The sequence below is a fragment of the Acartia tonsa genome, chromosome 9, assembly GCF_053477335.1.
Source record: "Acartia tonsa isolate MP-2025a chromosome 9, ASM5347733v1, whole genome shotgun sequence".
Taxonomy (NCBI): Eukaryota; Metazoa; Arthropoda; class Copepoda; order Calanoida; family Acartiidae; genus Acartia; species Acartia tonsa.
The window spans coordinates 40268085-40293306 of NC_137268.1; the positions used below are offsets into that span (position 1 = coordinate 40268085).

Consider the following 25222-nt stretch of genomic DNA (forward strand, 5'->3'; position numbering starts at 1 on the left):
TAGCATATATTTGAAAGAATTACAATTTTCTACCACGTAGTTTTTAAAATATCAAGACTTGAAAATCGTCGTTTTTAATTGCATATATCACAAAAAGCATTTGAACTTAATTTAGCGAACCGCATATTTTTTCCTGGTTAATGGGTTAAACTATATTTACATGACATATATTTGAAAGAATTTCAATTTTCTACCACGTAGTTTTGAAAATATCAAGACTTGAAAATCGTCTTTTTGTGATATATACAATTTAAAAAGACGATTTTCAAGTCTTGATATTTTCAAAACTACGTGGTAGAAAATTGAAATTCTTTCAAATATATGCTATATAAATATAGTTTAACCCATTAAGAGAGTTAAGACTCTAGGGGGCTAGGTGTCGCTTCGGGTACTAGGTAACTAGACCTCTCTCCACGCACCTTGAAACATACATACAATACTTATGATTGCGGTGTAAAGCGTCCATTCACCCATCAGACAACCAACTCTCTGAGATGCACGACCTTTGTCTGAGAAGTCCTAACTGTGCATGGTAGCGAGTTGCGCCTGTTTTGGGCCAAGGCATTCCCCCCACTCTAACTATTTACGTCGCGCATCTGACATAGTAGCAGTGGGAACCATTTTTAACGTCTTTAGTTATGACGCGGTGTCGGACCAAGATTCGAACCTATCACCTTCCCGACGACGAGCGGATGCGCTACGTGTTGAGCCACGGTCGCGGGTTTAACCCATTAACTAGCAATAAATATGCGGTTCACTAAATTAAGTTAAAATGAATTTCGTGAAACTACCCTTTTTGAATCATCCATCAATAAACCTTATATAAACATTCATTCATCATTAATGCATTAAATATTTACATTGAATTTTAACATCATATAACTATTTTAATAATTTAACATTTGATTTTTTTTTATTGGGGGGGGAGGGGGCAAAATGTATTTTTTCTTTGACGTGTTGTAATTGTCCCACCATTTTTCTTGGGGGGGCCGGAGGGGGGGGGGCAGATTTTTTCCTTTGGGGTAAAGCCAATCCGCAAATTAGAGTAAAACTCACTCTGGCCATAATTAAAGTTTCCCTGAAAATTCTTATTTTAGTGAACTTACAGAAAGACTTACATGCTTTATTAAGGTATTGGATGAGGTGCTTGATAAATCTAATGTAATATTTATTTTAGGATTATGGATTTGTAACAAGTTTATTTCTCTCTGTGGATTGAAGTTGTCTTCTTTATATTTTAATGATACCAATCCAAAGGAAATTTGTTGTCCATATATTTAATCGAATTTGTTGACGAATATTTATTTTTGTAAAACTTTAGTGTTTTTTTGTAAAGGCATTATTCAGACACTTGGAATTTAGCAAAACGTTCGACAACTGTATTATATTCAAATCTATAAATAAAACAGAAAAAATACATCAAATTAAATAATAGGAATCTTGTCTAAAGAGTCTGGCAGCTAATGTCTACATAGCATTAAAAAGGTAAAAACTGAAATAATATATTTTGTTTTTGCTTAAGAAAGAAATGAACTATGAAGAAAGTTAAAAAGTAAAAACATTTTAAAAAGCTAGAAAATAGGATGTCATTTTTATTTTAAAAAGCGTTTACATATATTTGAAAGAATTTAAATTTTCTACCAGGTAGTTTTAAAAATATGAAGACTTTAAATTCATATTTTTGACCATATGCAACATATATGGCTATCCTGTTTTCACAAAAAAACAGCATAATGACTATTTTGGTGGTGCTAAAAATTTAAAATGATTGCTATTTATTGTAATACAAAATTATACATGTTAGGATGGTATTCTTGTAACTAACGCTTGCAATTAAACTTGTTAAATGCACTTCATGCTACTGTCCCTTTTAATTAACCTAACTGTTTTCCCTGGCAGGTTAACTGTAATGTTAGACGTGCTTATAAAATGTAGAGGAGGAACAATACAAGAGAAATGGCTGTGGAATTGTTTACTCCAGGCATTACAATAGTTTTCATATTTATTTATACCTTTGCAAATTTCAGCGTTATAAAAGTTTTTTCCTTGACGATTCATAGAACAATTAGGTACGATTTAGGAAGCGTAGCAACTCTATTATTGTTACTATAAAGTCTGTAGGTCCATCTAAAAATGCCTTTTTTCTGTATCCTGTTTTCACGCGATTTTGCAACAAATTTATATACAATTTTGTTTAGACCTACAAATCACTGTTATGCTTATTAAGTTCTGATACTCAATATTTATTGTACTTCCTTCTAATTTTAGAGCTTTGCTTTTATGGATGTTGACATCCTTGTTTTTATTATTTTTGCCTGTTTGGGAATATGATATTGACATCGATGTTGTTATTTATAAGGTTATCCGGCCAAATAAGTATCCAGCCCAACCCTAGAACTTATTTATTAAGCTAATTTTTAATTGTGAAGGGTTTTCGAAGATTTATGAAAGCTTGCTACAATACCAACTTCAAAATAACACAGGCATTGGTCTCAAATAAAAAAAAAGATATGAACTAAACTTTGTTTTCTTATATCTCAGTATTTTACTTCTACGATTGTTTTGATTATTGATTTTTTTTCTTCTGATGAGTTAATTTGAGACAAAATTGAAGACTGAGGTTCGGTACATATGTCTGAGGACTCTTATTAAAGAATGCAAGTCTAGTATTTATCCCAGGTAGGGGTTGCCAATCCTACAAAATTAATTCTAAATATGTTGTACCTTTCAGGGAAGCTTAATTAATGTTTTGGGCTATTTCTTTACCCCTTTCGCCTTTCCCTGTAGGCTAGTGGCGAAGCATCCTATTATAAGAAAGATACAATGATTAGTCATCTTTTATATTATCTTTCTTTGAACTATCCCTGACATTAAATGAAACCAATGTCATATTCATTTGAAATTGAAATATAGCACCACCAAAACTTAATATTTTAATTCCTCCTACTGTAGATACTCCCCCCCCCCCCCCCCCCCACCGGGGGACAAAACATATTTTTGTTACATCCCACCCCAAATAGAATGCTTAATAAGTGTTAATTAAATCTTAAAATTCTTCCCTAATTCGAAATGTTTAAACTGTGTAATGGCAACTCTATTGAAACAGATGTATCTTGAAAGGAGCCAAGGCCTCACTAACCAAAAGTTTAAGCATTCCAAACAAATGCTTACTGGATCAAATAATACTAAATGTGGTGAAGGTTGTACCTGGAGTTACCTCAACAGCTGACTGGAAATAAATACGGGAGCTCTTGAGCCCTGAAACTACCCCCTTAACTACTAATAAGGGGGGGGGGGGGTGTTAGTCATAAGTTAGGTTATATTGGGTAGTGGGTAGCTCTGCAGGGTTAGGGCTCCCTTAGTATGGGTGGGGCATATAAAGAAAAACAACTTTCATATTTCAATTTATTTCAAAATAAGGGGAGTAGGTCATTAATTCTCAACCATATAACCAGTTTAGCAGCTGACTGTATTTGTAACTAGATTTTCAACATCGGGTTAAAAAAATAGTTTTAAATACCTACTTAATTTACATGTAGAAAACACCAGTTATCAAATTAATTAAAATCTAGTTGCTACTGTACTTTACCTATGTTTTTATAAAATTTATTTTTAGTGTTAGTTAGTCTTAGAATTTAAAATAAACACCTTTTGATAAAAAATATTTAAGGTTTTACTTCTATTTTTGTAAAAACTTGTTAGAAAGAAATGATTATCGTCATACGAAATTTGAAGAATTGTTATTTAAATACTAATAGTATGAAGAACCAAGTTTTGGTAACAAACTAATCAGTTTCCAAAGAAATTTATTTATCTAGCAGTATTAAAAATTCTATAATATTATAATGTATTTTATTAGCGCAGTTACTACTTACTTATAAACAATAGTGTGATTTCTCTTGACAATAATATCAGCTACAAACTCTGCTCAACTCTTTCTAGTTCATTTTTCATTTGCCTACCCCTTAACACAAACAAGCTTCCATTATAAATGAATTGATGATGTTTATAAAGCTGTGCCTATAATTTTTGCAAATTATCTTAAATGCCCTACATTATCAGCTTAATAACCCATTAATTTTTGTATTATTAGGGTTCATTATTATATTTTATTGAGGCATTATCTTGATTTAGCTACCCTACTATTGGCCATTGGGAAAACCTGTCCTTGTTATGTATGTATTAAATGTACTTAAAAGTTAAAAAGAATATTAAAATCTGAAAAGTTTATAAAAAGTGGTGCTATCCCACAAATCATATTAACTCTTTAAACACTTACTCCACCCCCTCCCCTCCTCTCATTATTTAGTATTTTATTAATTGAAAATAAGTAGGGTAATTTATTTTCAATGCTTAACTCTTAATCTGGGTCTCCGAGCCTTGTAGTGCAGGGCTTCCTAGTACCCAACATTCTCTCATGAAAAGCTACCCCTACCCCCCTTTTTCTAATTTTCTTAAGACATAAGAGAGAGAGGGGGGGGGGGGCAGCGATTACTAAAACACTCGTGGCCAAAAGAAATAATCTGAAATCTAAAATGCTTAGGTAATATCTAAATAACATTACAATCATTCCTTTCTTAGATTATATATTTATTTTATGACACACATAACAAATATGAATACAGTTAAACTTGTACAACAATTTTTTAAATACTTGCTTTCAAAATATGTGATTATTTAGGTGGCTGTGTTGTGATATAAGTACATAAATAATATTAAATTCAAGATAAAATGTAATATACATATTATTTTCAGAAATCTAATGAATGTATTGAAATGGAGGCTAATAAAGAAAGACAGATAGAAGAGATAGTGGCCCTAACATCTATCTACGAAGATTTATTTGAGTTAGAAAATGAAGATAATTATACAGGTATGTATTTTAGGGCTGTACAAGTGAAGTTTGTTTCGATTTGTCCAGCCGTATACAAGATATTACCAACTACTAAATATAATAGGTTTTACCAGTATGGCTTCGAAACCGACTAATATCAACCGGAAAGAATCATTTCTCAGTCATACTGAATCTTGTATTGCATCGTATTACAGACAATTAAAATCATTTTTTGATATTTTTACAATTGTATATTTTCATATCCGCGGAAAGCTGTCTATAATACGATGCGATAAATAACTATTATAAAACTTATTTATTTCAGTACGGATAGAGGAGGGAGAAATGAAAGCAAGCTTAACAATAGCATTAAACCAAGATTATCCATCCGCTGCGCCCCCAATCTACTCTTTATTTGCTCCTTTTCTTTCCAAAACAGATAGGTAAGTAAAGGATTTTTCCAGTATGGCATCGAAATCGCTGGATTAAAACCGGTTCTCAGCTATACTAAAAAATAATGTATAGCATCGTATTACAGGTAATTTTTCACTAATACTAAAATAAAACCTTGGAATCTTTACATATAAATAGATTTAAGCCCAGAATCTGTTTAAACAATATAAATGCTCCATAATAACAGTAATAAAATATACAAGAAAAGTAACAAATAAATAATTATAGTTATCTATAATACAAAGTAGAACGATGTCTGTCCGTCTGTCTTTCTGTCCCTTAAGATCTCGGTAACCACTGAACCGATCGGATTCTACTCTTCAGGGTATATACCTATTGGTCCTGTGGTGGTTTTAAGCTATTTTCTTTGGGGGTGGGACACCCCCAACCCCCCAAAAACAAAAAAATCCCCCCCCCATTTTTTTTTTTTTTTTTTTGCTGAAGATTACCTTGGTCCTTTAACGAATTTCGCCTTAATTTTTTTTATCACCTCTAGGGGCAAAGCCCCTAGGCTAGGGGCGAAGCCACTAGTACAATATAAAATAATAAAGCTTGGAATCTGTAAGAATCATCTGACTGAGATTGAACTCTGATTTGAAATCTTTCATATAACTGGCTTGGAATCTGTCTGTCCTAAAATATCAACAGTATAATATTTTATCATTTTTATTCATAATTAAATCGAGAAAAAAAAATTTAAATCTCTTTTTTTAGGCAAGAATTAACTAGAAATCTAGAAAGTGTATATTTGGACAATATTGGCGAGTCTGTAGTTTTTCTATGGATTGAAGAAATCAGACAATATTTACAAAATATAGGAAAATAATCATTTGGATAATATAATCATAATGGTTGATAGTATCTGTATATTATCTATTTGCATTCAAAAAGAACGGGAAAGGTAGGTGGCGGGTAAAATCCGTAAAGGTTGTGTGTTTTAAGTTAAAAACAGTAGTAGAACGATAAAAAATATTAACTTTTAAACAAAATTTGTTGTCTATAGTTCTTTTAAATAAGAAATACACACATTTAATGAATATTATCGTTCTACTACTACATATTTTTAAGCCTTAAAACACACACTTACGGATTTTACCCGCAGCCTACTTTTCCCTTTTTCAAGTTTTCTTCTAAAACATGAAAGAATGATATTAATGGAAAAATGGGTAGTTATACTGAATTTAGTGAACTGCTTATTTTTTCCTGTTCAATGGTTTAAACTACTTTTAAAGGGCATATATTTGAAAGAATAAAAATTTTCTACCATGTAGTTTTAAAAATATCAAGACTTGAAAATCGTATTCTTGTTAAAAATGCAATTTGTATAGCTGGCTTATTTTCACAAAACAGCTTGACATCTAATTTAGTGATGTCTAATTGTTTGTTATTAATCGTAATACAAAATTATATAGGTATGTTTGATGATATGCTTGTAGCTTTTGTTTGAAATAATTTTTATGAAATGCACTTCATGCAACTATCTCTTTGGGCTATTTGAAATTGAAAAGTAGAAAAGGTTTAACTTTCTAATCTTTAAAAAGACATTAAAAAACAAGATCATTAAAAAGGTACCTTACGAAAATAAACTCATTTAACTGAGACAGCAAGAATAGTTATTTCTCGTATCGCATTATAAACGGCTTTCCGCGGATATAGAATGTACAATTATAAGATTAAAACTAGTTTTTTTAGCCCCGTGGTGCCGAAGGCACCGGCTAAAAAAACTAGTTTTAATCTTATGATTGTACATTTCTATATTCGTAGAAAACTGGATATAATACGATGCTAGACATAGTTTTTTCGTATTCATGAGAACCGGTTCCTATCCACCGGCTTCAAATGAATACGAGAAAAATTACTTATTGTTCGACGTGCGTTGTATTGTGGTAAGCATGGTAAAAAGAAATGGAAAACTTTTAGAGAAGCTTCGCCAATGAATAAATGTTCTATAAGCGATGTATTAGATATGATTTTCTAAATGATTATATGTTCATTAATAGATACCTCTACTGGCTGTGATAACAATGAAACATGTGATACTGTAATTAATCAACAATTAGAAGATTTACTTATTAATGATAAAAGGTATGTCTTTACATGCTTACTTAAATAAAAATAAGGATTACTTTATTTTCTTAAAATAGATGTAAATATTTTCTTCTTAAAATTAATGTAATGATTTTATTTTTAGTTCGCCATTGGTAGAATGCCCAGAAATTTACACAACAGATGTTTTTGAGGACAGAAAAAGTGTTTTTCAGGTTAAGAATTTACTAAGTAGAAAAATCTATTTTAAATTGATCAAAAAAAGTTTGGCTTCTCCTTTTTTTTACACACTTTCTCAATTTTCCTCCAATTACCCACTGCCCTTTGGTAGCATTCCTAAATCTACAAGAATGCTTCAATAAAATATCAAAAGAGTATGATTTCCAAGTCTCTATATTGTTGTGTGTGTAGCCATTATTTCTTAGTGTTTGGATCTAAGTAGTCATGGAGATGGACAAGACACTCTTGTATAGCCACTAGGGCCAGCTCAAGCTCCACTTCAAGTACATTATGACTTGACCCGCTGTCTCATGGGAGCTTTATATTGTTAAAACTGATTAGTCGAAGATTTTAACTTTTATATTAATTGAACAAGTTCACATAGATTAAATGGACATAAATCTTTCATGACATAGTTTTTACTTACAGATATCAGACTGACGGACGTACAGACACACTCTGATCGTAGAAAATCCTCGCCTGTGCAATGAAAGGGAAATCGTATAAAAAGTTGAAATATTTTAAGGTTTTCATTAAACCTAAAATAATAATTCTGGTTTATTAACCTGTGCTTAGAAAGAAAACATTTTAAAGAGAGACCTTATGTATAAAAGATAAAACCAACGTTCATTGAAAGGCCAAGTAATGCATAGCTAGGGTGGGGAAGCGTTGTTTTAATCACAGTAAGGTTTAAGGCCATTTTAAAGTTCTATTTCTACCGTCCACACCTTGAGAAACAGCCTAATTAAGATTTAATGTAAATCAGATATCTTAAGTCCCCAAAGTTGTTAGGCCAACGGACAAGAAAACATTATTATATAACTTTGGGGACTAGTGTTAAGTGTAATAATGAGCCCAATTTCCCCTCCTTTCCTAAATATAAATATTTATATCTTTTGACATGATGTTAATCTTAAATTATTTCTGACGAATAAACCTCAAAAATTCTAAAATTTCATGCTGGTTACAAAATTTGTTCTGAAGATTATTTCAAAGAACTATGGAATTAAAATAAAAATTTTGTGTACCTTTTATTCAGTATTATAATGGTACATTATTTATTACACTAGTGGCATCGCCCCTGGCCTCTAGGGGCTTTGCCCCAAGAGGTTTAATCAAACCAATTGTTCGTATTTTAGATTTAAAAGAAAAATTTCAAAAAAAACTTTCCCGGGACCTATGAGAAGCTACCCTGTAAAGTAGAACCCAATCGGTTCAGCGGTTAGCGAGATCCTTCGCTACAAACAAACAGACACAAACAGACAGACATCGTTCTACTTTGTATTCTATTGCAGGGACTTCCAAAAGGGGGGGGGTCTGTGGCAGTAAAAGGGTGTTTCACTGTTTACATTCCTCCCCCTCATACCTCTATTAGGTTTGTTAGGTAAATTAGGTTTTTTTTTGCATTTTTCATCAAAAATATATCTTTTTACTCCTCTCCCCCTCCTAAAAAGAAAAAAGAATTAACTCCCCCTCATGAATATTTTACTCTCCCAAAACTTCCCTTGACCTATAAAAAGCTTAACTAACGATTAGAGCCAAAATTGGTCCAGAAGTTAGCATGATACTGTTACCTTTTTTATACGAGTTACAACACCTAATAACCTTATCTTAGTCAAAAATGATGTTGACTTGTTTTCACTACGATACTTATTGATATAAATGATCTAGTTTGTTTGTAAAACTAATGAAAAAAAATCTTTCAATTAACCTATATTCTTAAAACACGGTTTTAAAAGTTACCTTAATGCCATCCAGTTTTATAACATTGATTCTTTATCAATCGTTTTTATAAACTAATGAAGTTTTACAAGTTGTGTTTTTATTAGGAAAATTTAAATAACTTTTGTAATAGTCTTTTCTGTTCTATAATTTTACTTGTATAAGTTATTACATTGAAATCTTGAATGCTGTAGTAATTGATCTGATTATTAGTAATGTTATAAAAGGTGAAGTAGTATCTTTTATCAGAAAACGCACCCTTTGAATTCACCACTTTTGGTTTATTGTCAAAAGTTACTTTTTTCAAGACATGTATCCTATTTCTTTAAATACTATTGTCACGCATAAAACATAGAATGTTACATTTTTACTTGATTTAGTTAGGCTGAAACCCGATACATTCTCGACAACAAGCTAACAATTAAACTTTTTTTTGAATAAATATTTCAATTTGGGGTTCTTTCAAACACATATGATTTCATAAAAAAAACATATTTCTAGACTCTTGTGTGGTCCCAACCTGCGGGGCTATTCTAACATTTACCTTACCTAAAAGAAGAATAAATGGTTTGTTTTTATTTAAGTTGCAGGGAATCGCTTATTTTTTAGTTAAATCTATTCCTTACTAATCTAACTATTTTACCAGTGAAATTTTTGGAAAATGCTATAAAAGATTTATCCAAAACTTTAATATCAATTTAAACGAAATTCTAATTATATTTTTCCAATTTTTTGGGATTTTATAACAACTTTTTTGTTAAACTTTTTAATGTGCTGTCAAAGGACTTTCTTCAAAGTAATTTTCTTTAAAATTGCTCTTTACCCTATGAAATTTTTTTTTATAATTTTTGTCTTCTTAAAAAAGTGGATACATTATTTAATTGTTTAAGAGCAACAATCTTTGTCAATAAGAAAGGTTTTTTTTAATTTAACCTATTTAAAATATGCTTATGTAACTTAGTTGTTATGAATTGTTTTTATTCAACTTATTTCCATCACATTATCCATAATACAAAGTAGAACAATGTATGTCCGTCTAAATCTTAAGATCTCAGTAACTGCTGAACCATTTGGGCTCTACTCTTCAGGGAACTAGTCCTGCGGTGTTTTAAAAATTCCTAGTTGCATTCACAGGGTTTGGACACCCTCTTACAATTTTTGGCAACCCCCAACTCAAATCAAGGGGGTTATAGAGAAGTGTGAGCTTTTGGGGAGTGTAATGTAATATAGACAACAAGAGGGGTGTTATTTTAATGTCAGTAGGGTGTATGTTAAAGTTACATCTAGGTGTTATTTTTTTTCGCGAACCCTCATAGATTATATGCGAGTGTGACTTTTTTAACTTAACCCCTACATCCCTGTTCTGTGCGCTTTTGTGCATAAATGTGTTTAGCAAATAGCTTGAATTTCTATTTGTATTTCAGGGACACTGTGCAGTGGTACACAATACTGATGAAATTAAAGCTGTTTTGAACAAGGAATCATTTACAATAATAAATGCCTTGATGCAGTTTCTTTACTTTTTAGTATTCAAATTATGATAAAATATGATGAAAAATCCTATTATCCCTATTACATAAAGTGAAGGTTTTTATATCTGCAAGCTTCACATAAGTCCCAGGAGGGCTTTAGGCAATTTTATTTTTAGATTTATGTGTTAAGATAGTTTTCATCAATAGATGCTAGGGACGCAGCCACTAGGTAGTATATCATAACTTGAATTAAAAAGATGATTATGATTAGTAAAATTATTTTATAAAATTGTGTGAATTGATGATAGTTGTATGAGAATAAGAAGATAGCCCATGCAACTCATAATATGCAGGCATATAGAATATACTTACAGGATAAAAATTCTTGGCTTCAGGTAAATAATATTTATAATAAGAATATTGTCCATGCAACCCATAATATACAGGCATACAGAATATACATACAATACCTAAGCTGGATCTTTAAATCATTTCAATGGTGCGCCAAATCGGTGTGAGCCAACTTTCCACCAATGAGAGCACAGCATTTACGAAATGCCGCGTTGTGATTGGCTGAAATTCGGCGCGCCCCGATTTGGCGCACAATTGAAATGATTTAAAGATCCAGCTCTGGCTTATAAAAAGTTATTTTGAATATTTTTTTACTCTAGGTATCATTATTTAAAAGTAACAGGATTTAGGTCTATTTTTCTGTGTTTACCAAAAGATCTCGCTAACCGCTGGACCGATATGACTCCCCTTTACTTTAAATCTTCTCTTAGGTCCCTTAATTGAAAGTAGGTGGTCTATGCCACCCCCTTTTCAAAAGTGTCCTTAATGGCCTCTATTTCTTGACCTCCAAACCCCAACTTATTTTTAATTTGAAATATGTTCTGTAGCCTTTGTGCGGGACTTTAACCTTGTCGGGCCCTATCCCTACGGGTTACTGTACCTGCTGGGCTATACTGATCTTTCCTAACCTACAAAATTAAATATCATATGTAGTATTAATGCAAAGTGAGTGAAACCTACGGAGTTTTAACGAATTCGAGATTTTTACTTTTTATTGTATGCAGTTTCTGAAAAAACTGCGCAAGATGACTAAATAGTTAAACTCAACTAGGATTGTGATGATGATGGTGAAACTGCTGCTGGAAGCAGAATGCTGCATCTACTTGAAATTCTTGAGGCAAAAAATGTTTTAGTGGTTGTTTCCAGGTAGTATTTTCAAAAGGGCTCTCAGCAGCTGCGCATCAGCTGCCTGTAAGCCAGAGGGAAATCAACCTTTTGCAATTTTAAAAATCAGATTAAGTCTAAACCAGACCCAAATATGGCATTCCCTCTAAATAAAACATTTCTAAAGCATCCAAACGGTTTAAATCTGAAGCTTATTCGCGGCTGACGTGTGGCTCCCCAATAAGGTCGTCAACACTGGTCGTATTTTAGGCATGTTAGAATCATCCTACTAATCTCAAACATTGAATAATTTATTATTTTCAATTTAAATTTTAAACAATGATAAAAGTTTTTTACCAAACTTTTGGTCTTTGAAATGTTGAGTCTTGTGACGATTAGACATGATTTAAAGCAAAATATTTCCATAGCTTTAAATGTAGGACAAGGGACATTAAGGTTAAATGAATAAAAACATATAAGGTCTACCATGGTCTTGGAAGAAAATTGAAAATCTGTTTTGACGTTTTATTTTATTTAACACAATGAACTAATGATTTTTCGTAAAGAATCGCAAAACATTTTAGTTTTTTCACCATCACATGCTCTCGTTCGTGCAGAGTCCCCTTTAAATCAGGAAGGAAGGGTACAATGGGTTGTTAATTACACTAGTTCGAAAAGTTTTTAATAACGTTTTCTTATTCGTTGCCTTAACCACTGAAAGGACTTTTAATGAATTTTGATTTGATGATTCATTAAGTTGAGTGTCAAACTTTCAACCAATACTTGTAATCTGCAGAAGAGGAAATTTTGTGTATATCATTGGGAATGTACATCATTTTATCAGCCATTGTCTTATTTATCCCTTTAAATATACAGCTGTTGATCTTAATCTTTAGGTAATGCCCCCAACTTATTTTTATATTAGATATTTAGTTATATAGTATTTATAGATAAAAGATAATTACATAATGTTTAAAGATAAATATAATGTATGATATAAGAATTTTATTTACTATATAAATTGTTATAAAACTAGAAAAAAAGATATAGTAAGATACATGTTTGAACTGCTGTATATTGGAAGAGATAATACAATAATATCTAAGCTTTTGATGACTCATTGGATTATTAGTTGAAAAATTGGGTTATTTCTTTTTATGAAAATTTGGTAGTTTCTAAACCAAATTAGTAGGGTAACGCGGGGTAAATGCGGTAGGGGGGTCTAATTCCGGTCACTCGACCAACTTTTTTAAAACCGTTTTTTAACGGTGTTCTAAACGTTTGCGAGAGATCTTCAGAAAAGCAAAGTTGTAGTTTATTGCCTATACTTTCATTTCTTACATCAGCAAATTTTTGTCAGATTACTCCTTCTATGATTTTTTTGCCCTCAAAAAGTTGCAAAAAATTTGCAAAAAAAAAATTTCAAAATAGGCCATGTTCAATCTAAAATTGTGAAAAAATGGTAAGTCCTATTGACCCGCGAGTTTTTGTAAAATGAAAGATATGGCATTGATTCATCGTTTGTAATTGGAGGCGTTGTTCTAACTTGATTTTTTCATAATTTTTTTTCGTCTCAAAAATATGGTCTATTCCGGTCACTTTTTTTACTTTTTTTTTATTACTGTATTTATAAATTTATAATACCCTAACTTTTTTTTCAGGTGATCTGGAAGCATGAACAACCTCAATGCATGACAAAGGCTTTAACCTTCCCTTGCCTGTTGTTAGATGTACATTATTAGTCATTTTACTGCTTGCATTATGTCATGTTTTGTTGCCTAAGCTTTTCAAATTGTAAAGACATTTAAAATTTTTCAGACACATTTTTATAGTAATGGGAAGAGTATATCACCCAAAGGAACGCCTTAAATATTTGCCTGAAGATGTATCAGCTGCATTGGCTCATGTAAGAAGGGGTATGTCTAATAGAAAGACCGCTAGAAGATTTTAAATTCCATATGAAACTCTTGCATCTTTTTCGTATAAGAGGGTGTTCGCGATTTTTGCGCGGTTTGGATTTTTTATGTCAAATCGGCTAGGATTAAGCTAGAAAGGTGTTTAAGGTGTCTATAGAAAGCTCTTTGCATGTCCTAACAAAAACTCCCCAGGATATGGGTTCTATCTCCAAAATTTAGAGTACATATTCAAAATTTTGCATTTTCAAAATTCCTGTTTCATAAAATGTGTTGAAATATTAGAGTTAGACCCCATATCATTTCGAGTTAATTGTCAGGCATGTAATTTTGCATCTTTAGACACCTTAACCACCCTTGTAGGTCAATCCTAGCCAATTTGAGATAAGAAAAATTGTATCAAAAACTGCTGTCAAAACTGGCAGGATTTTTAAAATTAAAATTTTTTTTGGAAAAAATCACTTTTTTCAAGAAATTCCAAGACCTGCGAATCAGAAATTGCCTCTAATTTATGTATAAAGCTTAAAAAAACCTAATCATATAATAAAAAGTATGATTTTTTTTTAAAAGTTTGCATGAAAAAAATTGATGTTTTTTTTTTGCGATTTTACCGACTTTTTTTAAATGGGGAAAATGTTGTCAAAAAATTGTCTGATCTGCATGCGACTAGTACTGTTAGAAAGCTAATGACCTCAGCTTTCTACTCATAGTTTAAAATTTTTAAAAAAAATATTTTAAGGGGGTGTTCCACCCCCCCAAAGTCAACTGACCGAAATAGCCCCACCGGTGGGGCTATTCCGGTATAGGCCAACCGCCGCCCTTTAAACCGATTTTTGACCGACTTCTAGTTGCGAGATCTTAATGGGACCAAGACAGGCTTCTTCGTTATTGCCATATCGTTCATTTGCACTCTTAAAAACCGGAAAAAGTTTTTGGGAAGTATGTTTTTTTTTAAGTTGAAGAAAAAAATTGACCGGAATTACCCCGCGTTACCCTAAGGGGTAATTTTTTGGGGTTAATGAAAAAAAAATCCCTAAAAAATGGGGGTTTTGACTTAAGATGGAAATTTAGTTTTTAGTTTTAGGTCATGGTTGGTTTTAGCATGGGTCTAAAGACATAAGACAATGACCGATACATTGATATACATTCGGATCTACAATGATAATACACGAATTCAACTTCCGTAGATTACAATTATTAGTTAATTGTAACGTAGATTAGATTAGATTAGATTTATTATTCTTGGGTGTACATACATAGAAAAAAAAACTACAATAATAAATGAATTAAATGAATATTATATACATTTATATATACAGAAAATTTTATTGATATAGTTAATTTATAAAAATATTTTCTTCCCAAATGGCAGTTTCCTAAAAAATAGGAGTATGCAGTAATGTGTATTCACACATTGTTTTCATACAGGCCATATAAATAAGACAAAAAAAAAGATAATAAGCAATAAATGAAATCATATTTGAGAGGAAAGAATGATAATAGGAAGGATTGATTAGGGCATACAAGTCTCACACCATTATTGCAATAATAGAAATTTAAAAAATTTTAAACAAATAAATTTTGATTAATTTATCAGATTTCAAACAATATTGAAAAGAAATATAAATTTATCTACATTCTTGACATAATGGGTTGTTACACACTAGAATTAAGCTTGATAACAAAGATTCTTTTAGATTTTTAATAAATTTTTTTCTTGGTTGATTGTGGGTTAATAAATCATTATTACAATGGTTATTCCATAATTCTTGAAAATGATACTTAGGAAATCTTTCAATAGATTTAAACTTCGGCTTTTTAACATCAAACATATTTGAGTTTCTAAGATTTCTGGTATGTAATTGGTTACGGCGAAGCCATGTACCTTGAAAGGAACTTGGTAGCTTACTGTTTATAAAATCATACATAAATAATAATTTCAAATAATTAGCTGATTCATGTAAAGGAAGGACATTCATTTTTTTAAATAAAGGCATTGTGTGTGAGATGTGTTTCTTACTAAAAACAATTCTTATTGCCTTTTTTTGCAATTTAATTAATGGTTCCATAGTAGATTTAAGACCACAACTCCAGGCAGGTAAACAGTAAAGTAAATGACTATTTATAAGGGAATGAAAAAGCATTTTTTTGCTATCTAAATTCAGTATATGTTTAGCTCTATTTATAAGAAATAAGGAACTAGAAATTTTTTTACGTAAATGTTCTACATGATATTTAAAATTTAAAGAAGGATCTATAAATACACCTAGGAATTTAATTGCAGGAATATTGCTACTTGAATTGACATAATTTAAGATTTTTATTTTCTCAGGATCAAACTCATTTTCATTGTTAAAGTTTAGCTTAATATTAAGAGCATTCCAATCAATAGTATTTTCGTTTTTATTAAATATCATAATTTTAGTTTTATCAGGATTTAAGCTCATTTGATTACTCCTAAACCAATCAGATATCTTTTTAAGTTCATTGTTTAATTTCAGTTTTATCTCTGTAAAGTTTTTACCAGAAATTAAAAAATTACTGTCATCAGCAAATAATAGGGTAAATAAATCAGTACAGTTTTTAAGATCATTTATGTAGATTAAAAATAGAATTGGTCCTAAAATAGAGCCCTGTGGGACGCCTCTATCTATTTTCAGCTTTGTTGAGTCAGTGTTGTTTACATGTACAAATTGCTGTCTATTACTTAAATAATTTTTAAACCATTCAAGTTCAATGCCATTAATGCCAATTTTTGACAACTTTTTAATTAAAATATGGTGTGGAATTGTATCAAAACATTTTGCAAGATCACAGAAGACTCCAATTACAGTTTTATTATCGTTTTTTGCTTCGGCTATATAATTTAAGAGGTGTACCACAGGGTGTATTGTAGACTTTTTTGATTGAAATCCATACTGATGTTCAAAAATGATATTATTACTAATCAAATAACAAGAAAGTTGTTGATAAATGACTTTTTCTAAAACTTTTGAGAAAATAGCTAATAAACTTATTGGCCTATAGTTTGACACGTAAAGACACTAAACTCAATGTATCAACCAATCAATATTCATTAAAAGTCTCCAAAGTTATCAAGCCAACGAATAAGAAAAAGTTATTATAAAACTTTGGGGACTAGTATAATAAACTGCTCATTGTACTCAGGGTTGTCATATTGGGCATTTTTTTCGATAACGGGGGCCGGTTTTGGGCGCCCAAAAGGGGTTTTGGGAACCCTTTTGGGAAAATGTCGTAAAAAAGCATATAAAAAGGTCATAAAATAGCCTAAAACCATACTGAGACTTATTAATACGAATAAAAAAGCCTAAATCCATCTCACGACCTATAAAAGCTCCACTGGAAAGGAGAACCATATCGGTTCAGCGGTTAGCGAAATCATTCTCTAGATACAAAAAAAGCTTACTAATTTATATAACAGTTAATATCACCCAAAAAATAGGCACCCCCTCTTTTTTTCACCCCTTCCTTTTTCACCCCCTCAAAACGTGGGGTGCCCAAATCTTCCCAAAAGGATCGATAAAGGGCGGCCCAAAACCGCCCGCCCAGGGACTGATGACCATGCACTCTAACATTCATAATTAGGCCCCTAGAGATCAGTTGCGAGGCTGTAATATAACGTATTACTTTGGTTTTAGTTTGTCAAGTCTCCCCCCCCCCATCCCTCCGTGCCCATTAAGGCTAGGGGCACATCTAATAGTATAAAAGACAGCAAGTACTTTAACTATACAATACATATTTTATATGATCAATTAAATATTAATTAATAATAATTAGGTAAGAAGATGATGTAAATTTAATAATTGATGATTTGTATTGGGTTAACTAGAAGATTAGATCATTTGTTATTATAAACCTAGATAATTGACCAAAGAAAAGTTTAAACACTTCTAGTATGGCTTCGAAATCGATTAATATCTGCAGGATTAGAACCGGTTCTGAAAAATCATATATAACATCGTATTACAGGCAATTTTCCACGAATATTAAAATAAAAATCATAAAATTAATACCAGTTTTGTTAGCTTGGCCCTTGGGGCTAACAAATGTATACACAGTCGAGTCGCTACAAAGAGCAGAAAGCAATTTTCTAGCAGAAGAAAAAGCTCCCCACCACTTTGGCCAAGTAGTGATTGGAATATACATTAAGAGATATAAGTTTTCCGGAATTTTAATGTAGGGAGTAGATTTGAAATCTGCATCAAATTTTAAGGATTTTTTATAAAATTCGTTTTTTGTAAAATTCTTTATCTAAAAGCGAAAATACATTTTAAGTTAATTAATTTTGACCAATAGGATAGGTGGATTTTAAACTACCTGCGCTCTAATTGGTTGAATGATGTACGACATCCAATCAGAGCGCAGATTTTTTAAATCCACCAATCACAGATGCCAAAATTAATTAACTTAATTTGTATTTCCGCTTTTAGATAAAGAATTATACAAAAAACGAATTTTATAAAAAATCCTTAAAATTTGATGCAGATTTCAAATCTACTCCCTACATTACAATTCCGGAAAACTTATATCTCTTAATATACATAGGGGTGTATATTCTTCAAAATTGACCCTGCTTAAGGGGGGGGGGGGATGAATAAAAAATATGTGATTGGAAGAAAAAATGTAAAATTTAAAGTTCTTTTAATATTTTTCCATTTCCCCCTCCTTGGTGGAAAAAACTGGGGGAGGGGGGATTAATAAAAATTTTGTAGCAGGGGGAAAAGATCTTGTGCAGAATATACACCCTTGATTATATCTATACATAAACATAAACATACATAAAATGTTATAAATAACTAACATAATAATAATAATGTTATAAGATGTGATGTCATTCTTTGTTTAGAATGCAAATATTAAAATATCCAATATTCATAATTTAATTTTTTATTGAAAACTTTGCTTTATTTTTTTTTCTTCAGACTATATTATTATGTAACTTTTTCTTATTAAACATATATTAAACTATAACAAAGAATGTAAGGGGGGGGGGGGGAGTAATATTATTATTCGTATTTTAATAAATGCATACCATAGAAGAGAAAAAGAAGAATGCCTGCCTATGCACTTCAAACCGGTGCAACTTGTAAGTTAAGAGGACCTTTGTGCACAAGAGTGGTTGAAACAATTGTTGGTTTGCTTGCAGGGGTTTGTACAGGGTTTCACTGGGAGGGGGGGGGGGGAGGGTGATGCTTTATGGCAGTGAAAAAAGGCAAGGTAGGCCTTCCAAATTTAATTTAAAGGGGGTGTTTCCTAAGGACTTCCAAGCTTTTTTTATTAAGGGGTTTAAATGACAGTTTTTAAAGGTTTGAGGGGGGGGGGGGGGGTAACACTTACTTACACTTGTCCCCCCTTGGAAGTCTATGTTGTTACATTTCTTTTTTTCTCATATCTTTAGAATGTTAACATATTTCATATTCAAAATTAAAATATATGTATGTTGTATAACAATATTTTTTTAGATGGTATGGAGGTATCCAACTTGGACCTGATAGATTCAAACACATTAATAATATGACAAGGTACGTTAGTAGCAGCAAATTGTGTTAATTATTGAGAAACTTTGCTTCAAGTGTGTCACTGTCTGTATGTGCTATCTGTTGATAAGGATAATGGATATATTATTACTTGTCTTACTTGGATCATACACCAGATTTTCATGTTCTTTCATAAAGTGATACAAGCAGCGGGCTAAAATAACGATTCTCCCTTTCCACGTTCTTTATCCCATCGCTTACCCTCCCACTGAATGAACGAACTGACCAATAAATGACAGGGGAAATAGTAACTTAAATTGACGACAATTTTCCCTTGTCATAATATCCACATGTATTCTACATCCATGAAAAAGATACATGCGAACAGAGAAACTATAAAGATAAAAAATATTCCTTATAATGACATAAAAGTTTAGCATCCTGAAATCTTATTTGGATATTTAATAATAGAACTTTTCTGATAAAATAGAAATTGTCTGCTTCAATTAAACCATAAAAGTTGAACCTACAAGACTTCAGAAAACTTAATAATCCTGTTGCTAATCGAATAATGAAAAGAGAGTACTAAAATATTTTCTTTTTTTTTAACATTTTATAATTCAAATTTTTTAACGTACTAAGTAAGTAGGTATTATCCAATAATATAATAAGTTTTTTTTTTGTTGGAAGCTTAAGATCTTATAAATTGTTGGTCCGAATAGGTTGCAATTATCACAGAAGCTATATAGGATATATCTCCTTTCGTGACAACGCCTCTTAAGGAGCGTTTCGTCGTATTTTCGCATGTGGTTGTTATTATCCGCAACCCAAAAAATAATGCAAAGCTCTCATTATTTTTATAACAATGTTTACCTAATTTTTTTTCATGAAGGCATTTTTTCTTATTCCTTTATTTTATAGTAGCAATTTAGATCCTCAATTCTGTAGTCTTCAAAAAGTTTGTCTGTCTTAATGAAACTTTCTATTCAGTCTTAAATTTTAAAAAGTAGTTCGATGTCTATCTCCCAAAGAAGTTGGTTTGTCCGTCTCCATTTGAATATTTGTCGGATTTTCAATTGTTTTCACTAATGGCACAAGAAAATGCTTTTCAGTCAATCTATTCATAAATTGGATGTATAAACGTTAAAGAAGTTATGTAAAGTTTCTGTTTAAATGAAGTTTTAAGTAACTTGCCTTTTTTCTTCGAAATTTAGTTTTGGATTGTAAGTTTCAGTTATATGGGGTTTGAATGAAAATTATCTAATGATGTTTATTTTTTTTCAAATAAAAAAAAATATTGGATAATTCATAGTTTTTAGTAAAGAAGCTTACTTAGCTTGAAAATTAATTCTTTTAACTAGAAAGTAGTTATTAATATCCAATTGAAACCTAACTCCTACATTTCAAGAAATTAGAAATCCATCCAGTATGAAACGAGAAATTTCTTATTATAATTTACATCCCATTATTTCTTGTGAAACAAGGTTGACAATATCCATAAAAACGACGAAGGTTTAAAATTAGAAAAAAGTACAAATAAACAATAACTCACTTGTAGAGTGTCAGAATTAACTAGAAAAACATTATTTAGGAAGTCTAAACAAAACTGGGGTATTCCTATCCAGTTTTTTGTTTAGGTTTTGGTTTTTAATTTTCTTTTACATCCACTATTTAAGGGGTCGTTTATGTGAGAATGTACATTTCGTTGCAAAGTTGCGCACATACAGGATACAGTAAAAGGACATACTTTCATCTTTTGGATTTTATAATAGAGATGCCTTTCTTATATTTTGTACCTTGGTATCCCTTGCATCATTATTCCTAAAATCAATAAATAGGACAATTATATCTTACAAAAAGTTGTTGTTAAAGTTCAAAATCAGCATGTTTTTAATGACCGTGCGTCCTTACCAATTATAGAGCTGCAACTGTAATAGGAATCACCATGCAAAGTTTGAAATCGATAGGAAAATTCTAACAATCTTAAATTACAGATATAAGCTTACCATTACGTACGGACATACGACCAGTCCCTAATTACAGAAAAGCTTACCTTAAAAAAAAATTTACGCTAATGAGTTTAGTTCTGATTAATAAATTACCAGCTAGTGTTTTTTAAGTACCTTAACTTAGTGTCATATTCACCGAAAAACCAGAAATTTCTCAATAGTTTTTAGTTTTTTTTAACTTATGATTTTTAGTCTAGAATTTCAAGATCTGATTTATATAGTTTTTAGAGTATATTAACAACATCCATAAAAGCGAAGCTGTAAAATCAGATGGCATGATAAAGGAACATTAACAATTATAATTATTATTACTTGATGAGCAGAATAATAATTTACATCTTTTTGGATTTAGGATATAACTATTTGTACATTTCAGGAGAGCTTTAGAAGAATCTGGAATGTTATCCCAAGATAAAACTGCCCAACATAATAAGAAGAAAAAGAATAAGTGACGCAATTTACCTCACGAACATTGCCTGTTTATTATTATAGAGTTTCATGTAATTCCAATGTTTAAAAGGAAGGATGTATGCAAGGTCGTCCAAGATTTTTGGATGTAAAATGAGGGGTTTCAACCGTTCGAGAGGGGTTAATCTAATGTATTTTCAATAGCATTAACAATTGGTGTCTACCCACTTACCAATATAACCTAACCTTACCTGACCTAAAGGAGAACTCTCCCTCCTACCCCTATTTTCAGTAACTTTTTAAAAGCGAAGCTTTTCTATATTTAGGGTAGGTCCGTCCGTAACGGATAGTTTTTTTCGTTAATTTAGGCATGTTAGAATTGTCCTATCAATTTCAAACTGTGCATGATGATTCCTGTAATAGTTAGGTATGTTTTAGAAAGCGTAGCAACTCTATAATCGTTACCAGAATGTCCGTACGTCCATTTTAAACATGTTGATTTTAACTTTTTTAACAAAAACTTTTTATGTGATAAAATCATCCGATTAATCTGATTTTTGGAGTACTGCTTCCTATTACAATAAGGTACAATAGTTAAGCGAAGCATCTCTATAATTAAGTCCTAAAAGTGTCAGTATATCCTTAAACAGTATTCTATATTTAAGAAGTTTTGCAACAAATTTACGTATAATTTTGTCAAAACTTATTTTGTGAATTCAGTTCTGACACTCTTCAAATCTCAAGAGTTAAAGTTTGTCTGGCATACTGTTCAGAGCTTCGCTTTTATGGATGTTGTCATCCTTATTTTCCTAAAAGTAAAGGGTAGGGGCTATCAAGGCTCAAGAGGGTACTTTGTGAGATAGCGCCGGATTTTTTTTTATATATCTTGAAAAAATAATTAAGCTTATTGAAAATTGTCTGTATGAAATGAAGTACTTGATACCACAGTTCTAGAATTTCAAATACATGAGGATGTGTTCCTGTTCAACTTTATACAAACTTTGAGAATCCAGTTTTCATCCAGATCTTTTAACCTGTCTTATAAAACCACCAAGTTTTTATACATTTTTGCTATTTATTTAAATCATATATCGGATCCTTAATATATAAACTATTAACAAAGCTTACAACCTTTCCTTTATTTTCATATAAGATTACCTTAGTTTATCTTTTGGAACCTGCAAACACTAAATACAAATTTAAATCTTCCCTGAAAAGAACAGCCCATTCGAACTAGCTATTTACAAATAAATTACTTTTTTATTTCTTAAGATTTTCTCGAAATTATAATTTTAAGACTTTTGCCAAAATTTAAAAGAAAGATTGAAAAAACCTATACTTGATCAGATTTCATCTCGAAAGGAGGAACCAGCAGTTTTGAAAAGTTTAATCTTGCTAATTTTAGTTTCAATCTCATAGAACAAGAATGAACTGAACATGCAATCAAAACATTTGAACACTATTAGTTTGCAGAAGGGGAGGGGACATTAGACTTATTAATACACTAGTCCCCAATGTTTTATGATAACACTTTCTTATTTGTTACCCAACAACTTTGGGCACTTTTGTTGTTTTTCGATTTTTTTCTTTAAGTCGAGTGTCCGAATGTTTTACCCACTACTTGTAATCTACAAAAAAGTAATTTTTTGTGTCATTATTTAACAGTGGGATCTTTTGAAAAAAAACGGGACATCCAAAAAATTTAAAATCGACTTTTATCTATCCTAGAAATTAATAATGGCTGTAAGTAGACAGCTAGAAAAGAAATTTTTAAAAAATATTCATTTTTGGCGGATTTATGCCATTTTTAAAAAAGGTAGTGAAAAATTTCTTTTCAGTTTTGATGATTTTCCAGATTTTTTTACACAATTTTTTCAAAGCAACAAAAAATACATTTATGTTCATCTTATGAAAATAATTTTTGATTGAGGTACTTTTCAGATACCTGTACCAATGTCTAATTACAGAAAAATTTTAAAAAAATATTTTTTTGGTGGTGTAAATTGACATTTTGTGAGAAAATTTCACCAAAAATATTAAGATTTTTAACCCCAAAAAATCAGTTTTCTCCATTTTACCCAAAAACGGACAGGAGGCCCCGGGTTTTGCAATAATAATATCAATATACAACATGTATTGTGTATTAAACAGTTTTCACAACCTGGGGCCTCTTGTCCGTTTTTGAGTAATTGAGCATTTTAAATTGCATGGTTTGAACAATTTCGTTCTTGTTAATTTCAAATTTTCCCCCGTTAGAGGGGGAAGGAGTCATTTTAGAGCCCAAAGTCATCTCTGCAATATTTTCAAAATTTTTGAGGCGGATCTTTCTTTACTTCTGCATTATTTGCCTCCGACCAACCGTTACGCCGTTATTTGCCGCCGTTGGCGTGATTTTTAACGATTTTTGCCGTTCTCGCGGTTTTAATGGACATTTAAGGGATAAAGGAGTTGTTAAATAAAGATGACTTATAAATACTTTTATTTTAGCAATTAAATTGGCTAAATTTCATGTGTTCTAAAAAAAATTGTATTTCTAACTGGTTTTGGTCCAGCGGAAATTCAAATTTGGAGATTAATTATAATATTGCAAAAACATTATATACGCATCAGAGAGAGAGAAAGAAATATACGTTTGAGAGAGAATATAATATTAGTAATTATGTTTAGATTCTTATATAAACTTTAAATGAAGATAGCTAGACTTAGAATAAAGGTATTAACACAAAATCAAAAGTGTTTTGAAAATTATGTTATTGTTGTTTATATCTGTAAAAAAAACATTTAAAAACATGCCTTATAAATTTCCTATTTTACTTATACTGGACCTACCTAAAAATGCCGGGACTCGAACTGGGTGCACCTGACGCTATATTCATGTTAACAAACATTGTTTGCATTGAAGAAATATTTACAAAGACGTTGATTTTGTTAAAATATTCCTATCCTAACTAAAGTTATGAAGGTTTATAGATTTTTAAAAAATAGGGTAGCTTCGCTCCTCCAAAACCGCCAGACGTACTTACCAAATGCACATTAGAAGTTAACAGGGGCAAAATTTAAGTTATTTCCTTGCTAAAGCAAAAAAATTACATCATTTCTTCAAATACAAGCTTATTTATTGAAGTTTACTTTTGTCTACTCTTAATGTCCCGTTTTTTGGCAAAAGATCCCACTGTGTATTTGGGATTTACAATGTACATCAATTTATGGGCCATTGTCTTTTCCCTGTAGATCCCTGATTAGTTTGTGCTATACATTGCTCATTATAAGGTGTATTCTGAAAGTATACTAAAATATGAAATTAAAAATGAAAGAATAATTTTGATTAACAATTTTATATTTTTTATTTACCCAGGTAGTCAGATACAGCCATAAGTTTTGGACTCAATTTATTTGGAAAATATTTATCTTTAATTTTCCTATCACTGTTATGTATTTTTTTTTAATTTTACATTTTTTAATATTTTCAGAC

The 25222-nt window shown here is 31.0% G+C and overlaps 2 protein-coding genes across 5 annotated transcripts in view; both read left to right on the forward strand.

Moving 5' to 3' along the window:
- LOC145328919 (telomerase reverse transcriptase-like) overlaps positions 1–4758 on the forward strand; it is a 28428-nt gene extending 23670 nt beyond the window's left edge. Inside the window, exons 19-24 of one of the 2 annotated variants that reach the window (XM_080172871.1) lie at positions 1178–1261; positions 1440–1485; positions 1900–1981; positions 2430–2483; positions 2615–2679; positions 3107–4758. In XM_080172871.1, the coding sequence (XP_080028997.1) occupies positions 1178–1261; positions 1440–1485; positions 1900–1981; positions 2430–2483; positions 2615–2679; positions 3107–3239 (464 nt within the window). In that variant the 3' untranslated portion in view covers positions 3240–4758. Of the gene's footprint in view, positions 1–1177; positions 1262–1433; positions 1486–1899; positions 1982–2429; positions 2484–2614; positions 2680–3106 lie in introns of both variants that reach the window. The other variant, XM_080172870.1, reaches the window with a different exon arrangement.
- Positions 4758–25221, forward strand: LOC145328921 (protein IMPACT-B-like). 3 transcript variants are annotated; one of them, XR_013882730.1, is made up of 11 exons: positions 4758–4873; positions 5160–5277; positions 6002–6101; positions 7284–7372; positions 7479–7548; positions 10699–10750; positions 11053–11141; positions 11870–11964; positions 19319–19378; positions 21719–22041; positions 22567–25221. XR_013882730.1 is itself a non-coding variant. In XM_080172874.1 (10 exons), the coding sequence occupies exons 1-10, from the start codon at positions 4777–4779 to the stop codon at positions 21792–21794; spliced, it is 846 nt and encodes a 281-aa protein (XP_080029000.1). In that variant the 5' UTR covers positions 4758–4776; the 3' UTR covers positions 21795–25221. The 3 variants fall into 3 exon arrangements, 1 of the variants encoding a protein (XP_080029000.1); XR_013882731.1 differs by having other exon boundaries at positions 21719–21878; positions 22806–25221; XM_080172874.1 differs by having other exon boundaries at positions 21719–25221.
- Position 25222: the final 1 nt, after the last annotated feature.

Coding starts and splice junctions, on each gene's coding strand:
- LOC145328921 (XM_080172874.1), top strand. CDS start 4,777: ATGGAGGCTAATAAAGAAAGACAGATAGAAGAGATAGTGGCCCTAACA. Junction 4,874..5,159: donor AAATGAAGATAATTATACAG/GTATGTATTTTA, acceptor TATTTATTTCAG/TACGGATAGAGGAGGGAGAA. Junction 7,373..7,478: donor TTACTTATTAATGATAAAAG/GTATGTCTTTAC, acceptor TTTTATTTTTAG/TTCGCCATTGGTAGAATGCC.